At 42.8% G+C, this 8,626-nt stretch overlaps 1 protein-coding gene across 1 annotated transcript in view; it reads left to right on the forward strand.

Moving 5' to 3' along the window:
• Window positions 1–8,620, forward strand: part of LOC139025343 (bcl-2-modifying factor-like) — a 14,929-nt gene extending 6,309 nt beyond the window's left edge. Inside the window, exon 3 of the mRNA XM_070440417.1 lies at window positions 5,520–8,620. Coding sequence (XP_070296518.1) covers window positions 5,520–5,639 — 120 coding nt within the window. The 3' untranslated portion in view covers window positions 5,640–8,620. The remainder of the gene's footprint in view (window positions 1–5,519) is intronic.
• The last annotated feature ends 6 nt before the right edge of the window (window positions 8,621–8,626 follow it).

Genomic DNA, 8,626 nt, shown 5'->3' on the forward strand with positions numbered 1-8,626 from the left:
TCTAACCCTGTTACTGGGCCTTCTCTGACCCCACAGTCTGGATCTAACCCTGTTACTGGGCCTTCTCTGACCCCACAGTCTGGATCTAACCCTGTGTACTGTGTCTATGTGGGACAGACAACCCTTAGTGACAGAACCCAGTTATGTTGCAAACACAAACACTTAGAGACAGAAACACACAAACTGCTGTTGTGGAAATATCAGATCTGTTCCAGTGTTTTGTCTAGACAGCTGGTTACCATCGGCGACGGTGTTGTTTCACTTCAGAACCGTGATGTCATAATGAACTCAGGAAGCACCACAAACACAGAGGGTGTTTCTCAAAAATGCATACTACCGTGCACTGGAGGGTCGGAGTATGACTCGGCGGGCTCTTCTCGAATACGTACTTCCTGTTTTGTACATATTTTGAAGCATTCATCGAACGTGCGCTTCAATGGAAAGTATGCAAAGAAATATGACCATGTAAAATACAATTTAAATCAATGGTGGACATTATTTGAGCTGAAGCGAGATAAAATAAACTCCGACGACGGAATGAAATGTTGCCTTTTCACATCTCGTATGTTGCCTGACTACAATATTTTATTTTCATACTTTAATAAATACATGCTGTGTTAATTTTGGCACGTTTACCTGCCTACATACCGTATATAGCAAGCCCATAATAAGCCAATAGGGCTAACTGGCTAGCTACTAGTACTGTTAGCTAGCCAGATAGCAACAAAGAATTGACATCTATCTTGCATGATATTAGTTTTAGGTCATTTTGCCTGTTTAACTAGCTGGCTAGCTAGATTATTACGATTCACATATCTAGCTGATAATTATGAAGTAAATTGTTTGCTTTGTGTATATCTTGTTTTGTCTCTATTGTTGTCATTGTCCTGTCTGGAAGAAGGTTCAGTGTAATGACAGGGTAGGCTGAGAGAGGCGGTGTGAGCGTAATTGAGTACACGTGGGAGCACGGTGCACTGGCTGTAGAGGGGAGATGGTCACGTATGGTGGAGAAGTGTCTCTAGGTCTCAAACTCAGACCGCTGAGGTGAAGTAGACAGGTAGTGGAGGTGTTTCGCTGCTCTCATTAGACAGCATTCGAGAAACAGAATACAGTTAAACGAGGGACGATAGTTTATACGACTCAAGAGTACTGTCAGATGGATAACTTCAATCAGTTACATTGTCATGGGAGTTTATGCTCAACAAGACTCAGTATGTAGAACCTCCTCATGATCTTGAGGTTATGTATACTAGAGAAAGGCATGCGGATAATGGTAATAGCTAGGTCCCTAAGGGGGGAAAAGGTGTCTCACTAGGCTCGATTTTTCCGCACTGGTGACCAATGGACATGTTAATCCAGCTGGACTGTCACCGATCATTCCTAGGTGCAGGAATATGAAATTCGTCGAGGGTAAATACCATGAGTTATGCGGATAGGAGTCCTACCCTGTTCTTCAGGCGTGAAGGTAATCATAGTAGGTCAAGGTTTCTGTGAAGGGTGGAGTAGAGGGGAATTCCTCTTGTTTCCTGAAAGTTTACCCCTCTTCTCTTAATATGTAATTAGATGCCAATGAGGAGATCTCATGGACCTTACCAGAACGCTGTGAAAGTGTCTTTATACTGGTAGACAATGCTACAAGGGCCGTGGGAGAGTTCGTGAAGGGTAGGATAAGGGGCGTGGGCATGTGCCAGGGAGAGCGGGGATGGGTTCATTGCGGTACCTAGGTCCGATGAGGTAATACTAAAAGATCAGTGGGGACGTAACGGTGGCAGGCAACTGTCATGACAGAACTCAACAATCAATCCTAACAAAAAGTGCCTACAGATTTTTTTTTTTTTTTTAAAACACATTTTTTATCCATTAAAATAACATTTCAAAATGTAGTCGGATAAATACAGTGTAGACACTGGTAATCGAACTCCCGAATGCTGATGCTCCAGATGAACGGCTAAACTAGTCTAAATGAAGGCAAGTGTATTGCTTCTTTAATAACCAACGCTAAGAAGCAGTACAGTGTGTGTAATGCTCGCCCAGCTGCTGGCTATAAGATAATCTCGCACCAGGAGGTTTCGTGAGGGTATACGTAAAGGCTCTTGCAGGGATGATACGATTGTTTAGAAACTTTGTTAAAGTAATGATAAACTTGGATTAGCTAACAGACGTCGCCCATTGGAGACCACGGTAGGAGTGAGAATGAAGGTTTTGCTGATAATGGGCCTCTGAATACACCCTATAGGTATGAGTTTTCGAGGCGTAAAAAAAGATTTCTGGCAAGTTTCGCAGCTGAATAGTCATTACAAAAATTAACAAATGTTCTACACTGTAATTTTGATCAATTTGATTTGTTATTTTTAATGGACAAAGGACCTTTGCTTTCTTCAAAAACAAGGACATTTTCTAACGTGGACGGCCACATCCAACTTTTTTGTGAACAGGTAGTGTATATTCCTTTTAAATACCTCTTCGTCCTTGGAACCCCCTTTGATTCTCATCAGTAGTACTAGTGGTGATCCTGTAATAGGTGACCGTGCCAGCCTGGCCCTTTCTACCACGCGTAGTTTTACATAAGACTAACTCAAGGACGAGTGATCAATGTCAGAATGTCTGCTCTATCCTATCTCTCTTTCTATCTCTCTTTATCTCTCTTTTACCTCGCTCTCGTCTTGTCTAATGATAACTCTACGGAGAGACAGAGAACTGCTGCCAGCCAGCTCAGCCTGCCAGCCAGCAGGATTAAAAAAACGGACCATTAGGTCTGTTCACAACACTCATGTTAATCCACACAGGGATATATCCCTTCTGTCCAGCGGTCTGAGGCTCAGAAGCTAGCAATAACAGCACGTGCCCCGAGTGAGGTAGTCTTGTTTGCTTGACAATACTCAGCGCCGCCTGGATAGCAGCCAAGGGAGGAAACAAGAAAGAGGTCTCAGCAATTGGTAGCCATCGAGCAGAGAGGGGCTGTTCCGGACCGTCTGTCAAAGACAGACGGACTTCAGACAGATAGACAGGGTATCTATGTGTGGCCAACTGAGGATCATGGACCCTGGGTAGTGTCGGTGGTCTGTCAGGTGCAGTTGTAACGAGGTGAGCCCATCCGGTGGCACATAATCCGCACACTAATCACACGACACAAGACGTCTGAATGAGTAAATCAACGCATGTAACGACAGAAGTTGGCTCTTCCAGCTGAGGGTAAACCTTGTTTGGAGAAGAAGTTGAAGCGTAGAGAACTGTAACGAGGCTCGAAGGTCTGTCAAATGCGGCAGGGTCCGGCGTGGAAGTGCTGGCTCGGCGTGAACGGTAAGATACAATTGGGGAGCTGCTTGCTCGGCCGTTGAGGTAATGACAGTTAGGGGGCTGTGGGCTGCTCAGCAGGGTGTAGGTAATTTATCAGTTGTAGGGAGCAGTGACTTGCTCGGCATGATGGTCAATACGAGTAGGGAGAGTGCTGCTCGGCGTGAGGGTAGATATAGTAAGAAGGAGTGCTGCACGGCGTGAGGTAATGACCATAGTGGGATGCGTTGCTGCCTCGGCGTGTAAGGTCAAGTACAGTAGGGGAGTGGCTGCTACGCTGAGGTAGTACAAGTAGGGGGAGTGCTGCTCAGCGGAGGTAAATCAGTAGGGAGAGCTGCTCGCTCTAGCCGTGAGGTATATAGTATGAGGGAGTGCTAGCTCGCGCGTGAGGTAATTATCATGGTAGAGGGGTTGCTGCTCGGGTCGAAGTGACTAATCACTACTAGGTCATCGCCTAGCTCTTGCCACAGCTATTGCGAAGCTAAATTCTGTCGGAGGGCTGCTCGGCTGTGAGTCATTATCAGTCGAGGAGTGCGCTGCTTCGGCGTGAGCGTATATAGTGAGAGGGAGCTGCTGCCTGTTGGCGTGAGGTAATACAGTAGGGAGAGTGCTGCTCAGCGTGAGGTAATACAGTAGGGAGAGTGCTGCTCAGCGTGAGGAAATAACGAGTAAGTGGGGAGTGCTGCTTCAGCGTGTAGGTAATACAGTAGGGGGAGTGCTGCTTGGCGTGTAGGTATATACAGTAGGGAGACGCGTGCTGCTAATCAGCGTGAGGTAAACAGTAAGGGAGAGGGCTGCTCAGCGTGAGGTAATAACGTAGAGGGAGTGTTGCCTCGGGCGTGAGGTAATACAGTAGGGAGAGCTGTCTGCTCAGCGTGAGGTAATACAGTAGAGAGAGTGCTGCTCAGCGTGAGGTAATACAGTAGGGGGAGTGCTGCTCAAATGTATTTTATGTGTTCTCTACACTGAGGTAATACAGTTGGTAGTGTAGGTAAATGTATTTTATGTGTTCTCTACACTGAGGTAAATCAGAGGTAAATGTGTTTTATGTGTTCTCTACACTGAGGTAATACAGTAGGTGTGGTAAATGTGTTTATGTGTTCTCTACACTGAGGTAATACAGTAGGTAGTCGGTAATGTGTTTTATGTGTTTCTACACTGAGGTAATACAGTAGGTAGTAGGTAAATGTGTTTTATGTGTTCTCTACACTGAGGTAATACAGTAGGTAGTAGGTAAATGTGTTTTATGTGTTCTCTACACTGAGGTAATACAGTAGGTAGTAGGTAAATGTGTTTTTATGTGTTCTCTACACTCGCGGTAAACAGTTAGGTAGTAGGTAAATGTTGTTTTTGTGTTTCTTACACTGAGATACATAGTAAATGTTTTTCACAGGTAAACGTAGGTAAATGTGTTTATGTGTTTCTACACTGAGGTAATACAGTAGGTAGTAGGTTAAATGTGTTTATGTGTTCTCTACACTGAGGTAATACAGTAGGTAGTAGGTAAATGTGTTTTTGTGTTCTCTACACTGAGGTAATACAGTAGGTAGTAGTAATGTGTTTTATGTGTTCTCTACACTGAGGTATACAGTAGGTAGTAGGTAAATGTATTTTTATGTGTTCTCTACTCGAGGTATACAGATAGGTAAGTAGGTAAATGTGTTTTTGTGTTCTCTCTCGTTCCTCACAAGAACGTAGTCAGAGAGAAACGTGGTGGGAAGAGCATGAGAGTGTGGAGCACGATAGTATAGCAATGAGAACACACAGAGAGTCAGGGGAGCACGATAGTATAGCTATTGGAAAACACCCAGAGAGTCAGGGGAGCACGATAGTATAGCATATGTGAGAACACCCAGAAGTCAGGGGAGCACATAGTATAGCATATTGAGAAACACCCAGAGAGTCAGGGGAGCACGATAGTATAGCATATTTGAAACACCCAGAGAGTCAGGGAGCACGATAGTATAGCATATTGAGAAACACCCAGAGAGTCAGGGGAGCACGATAGTATACGCATATTGAGAAACACCAGAGAGTCAGGGGGAGCAGGTTGTATAGCATAATTGAGAAAACCCAGAGTGTAACTTGTTGTTTCCAGTAGGCTTTTTGCTTGATGGTAATCACAGTGACAGTGATTGGTGTAGTGGAAAGTTACTGTAAGCCAATTTTTACTGATTGATTGATTTAATACTATTCTCCATCCCTCTCTCTTCTCTTCCTCACAGTTCCTGCGGCATCAGAGGGATGTCCTACCAGTCTGGATTCGTCTGACCATGGCCCTCTACGGCTTCCTGTTTAACAGAGAAGCCCCTGCTGTACCCCACCTGAGAGGACAGGAGAGATGAGGGGGGGGGGGGTACCCCCTCCCAAAACCCTCCACCCACCTCGGGTGTCTCCTCTCGCCTCCTCCCGTCCCCGAAAACGAGGGACCAGACTTGTAGATGGCACTGTATGATGGAACACGGGTTTGGATTCCTTTTTTTTTTTTTTTTTAATCAAAGACGACGAAGAAGAGAACGATAGTCACTGCTGGACGGAGATTAGAATCACGTTCCTTCTCTCTCTCTTTATCTCTCTCTTCTCCTCTTTCTTCATGATGATGATGATGATGATGATGAAGAAGCCATGCTGTTTGAAGATATAAATATTTTCTAAAATATATATAACTATTTAGTACAGTAGATAGCATCTTTTTTGGTTTGGTTTGAAAACACGCCAAAAGGAAATGGACAAGAAGCACGGGATGAAATGTAAAGAGAAATCCCTTAAAGAAAACACCATTGTGCACATGGAAGGTCTTGTGGACATGGAAGGTCTTGTGGACATGGAAGGTCTTGTGGACATGGAAGGTCTTGTGGACATGGAAGGTCTTGTGGACATGGAAGGTCTTGAAGTTCTTGTGGAAATTCTTGGAAGGTCTTATGAAGTTCTACTCACCCACCCACCACGATCTTACCAACAGGCACATTTTTCCAATGTATTTTCTGAAGAATACAAAACTCCCTGTAACTAAATATTTTTCACTGTTCCACACTGATATATATGAAAAATATAATGTCATAAAGATTCTGTGGTGGTTTTGCCAAGACAAGTGTGGTCTTAAGACATGTCTTGTTGATCTCCGGTGTAGACTGAGAGAGAGAGAGTGTCTTTATCCTGTGTCTTTTGGTAATACCAGCCAACAGCAGTTGGTTTTAACATTTAGTCTGAATGAGATGAATGCCAGGTTCATTTTTTGATTGACAGTATGAATGTATGTGTACTTAAAGATTCTAAGACTTAGGTCTGCAATGTATTCATTCAATCAAGCAACCTGACTTTGATTGAAAGTGTTTAGTGTGAGTAGGCATTTGTCGTCCGTGAAACCAAAAAATCCCCCCCCMAAAAAATCGCAAGCGTAAAATTTGTTTTGTCGGAGTTGAGGACTTTACTTCTGTGGAAAAGCTTTTTTTGGGGTGAACCTATCGTTATCAAGATGTATTTATCTGTCTGGATTGACAATCACAACCAACAGACCGACCAACAGACCCGGTGATTTTGATACAGTTCAATCTGTTGTTGCGTTATGAGTCTGCTGTGAAAAGGGCAAATAAAAGTTGTTGTACAATCAATGGATTTGGAGCAATACTGTATCGACTAACCAGTGGAAGGCACTAAAACCTTAGGGATCTATTGCAGTTACAATCAAATTGTCATTCATGGAAGAACCGCTCGTTTTTTGTTTTAAACAAATCAATCAATCAATCAATCAATGAAGTTCATCTTCACACGTGACAACGTCACTCAGTTCAATGAAATACATTTCACATTTTACTCGCTCTCTCATCACAATCTTAGCGTGAATCACTTTGGCTTCAACTCCCATACACAGATACAATTGCCATGTATACAAACATGAGTAAATCCACAATAGATCGTTTTCTTTTTTGTTTTTTCTTCTTACTGAGGGCTCAACAGCAACAGTTCTAGTGAGTCTTTACCGACGCTGTTACCTTCTCCATCTGCACCCATGGCCTAGAATCTGTGTATGTAACGGTGGCCGCATTTAGATCATGCTGTGTTTCTAGAAAATAAACCAACGACCACTGCTTTTCAAACTTGAGTTTTATTTCAGAGTTCTTTACTACAAGTTCTTAGTCGAGTACAATTTTAAAAGTGGTTTTAACATTTTTTTTAAAGTGGTTTTAAAGATGATGATATTAACAGAAGACAGGATTTTTTTTCTTTTTTTTTTAAACTAATGTGAAGAAAAAAATAATTGTGATTTGAATATATTTGATGACACTGATGGGTTTCTCTCTTTTTTTAGTTTTTATTTATTTTAATTTTGTTATATATTCTTCAGGGAGTAGTTGTTCAGTCACATGCCCACCACACTGAGGGTTTTTATTCTACCTTAACAAAATGAAAATATGCAAATTCCTATTAATAACAAACTTTGCATGTGTTGCTCTACCCAATATAGAACCACATGACGCCATCTGATCGACAGGCTTGTTTCACAAATGGCACCCTATTCTCTAATATAGCGCACTACTTTTGACCAGCTTTGATCAGAACTAGTGCACTATATAAGGCATAGGATGCAATTTGGGTTTCACAAGCCATGTTCTTTGATGGTTATCGGTGACATCATTGACCACAGACACTGTTCTGTTTTGACAGAAAGTTGCCTGCAAACCACTGAATGCTGAGCCAGTTGAAGTAGCTCTCTCTTTCTCCTCTTCCTCTCCTCTTCCTCTTCAATCACCAGCTACTCCCTGGACCTTCTAGAATATTTTTTTTATTTTTAACTTTTTTTTATTTATTTTTTTGAAGTAATTTATTCAAAACATTTTTTTTTTTTTTTCACTCAGTGCTACTGTATAGCTATCGGGATGTACACCGTTTCTTCTCCTAGTTGATGGAACAGTCAGTCAGTAACAGTACTGTGTGTTAGTGTCCTAAATGGAACCCTATTCCCTATGTAAGTGTGTTACTTTTGACCCGAAAATAGTGTACCGTTGGGGACTCGGCCTGTGTGTTAGCTGGGCCTGTGGGTTGGGAGGACAGACGGACTAATGTGTCTTTTATACTAAGCTGTGTATGGGTCTTTTAGGAGACACACCAACCAGCAGACAATCAAATGTACTAAATGTGCCTTGTGAGTATGAGACCAGCCACACCAACAATCATCCATCACAGCCATCTGGTCATGGTTACCCAGTGGTCACAGCTCTCCTAGTTCCGTCTGGTCATGGTTATCTATAGAATGGTGGTCACAGCTCTCCTAGTTCAGTCTGGTTATCTATAGAATGGTGGTCACAGCTCTCCTAGTTCAGTCTGGTTATCT

This window comes from Salvelinus sp. IW2-2015, unplaced genomic scaffold, assembly GCF_002910315.2.
Source record: "Salvelinus sp. IW2-2015 unplaced genomic scaffold, ASM291031v2 Un_scaffold2526, whole genome shotgun sequence".
Lineage (NCBI taxonomy): Eukaryota > Metazoa > Chordata > Actinopteri > Salmoniformes > Salmonidae > Salvelinus > Salvelinus sp. IW2-2015.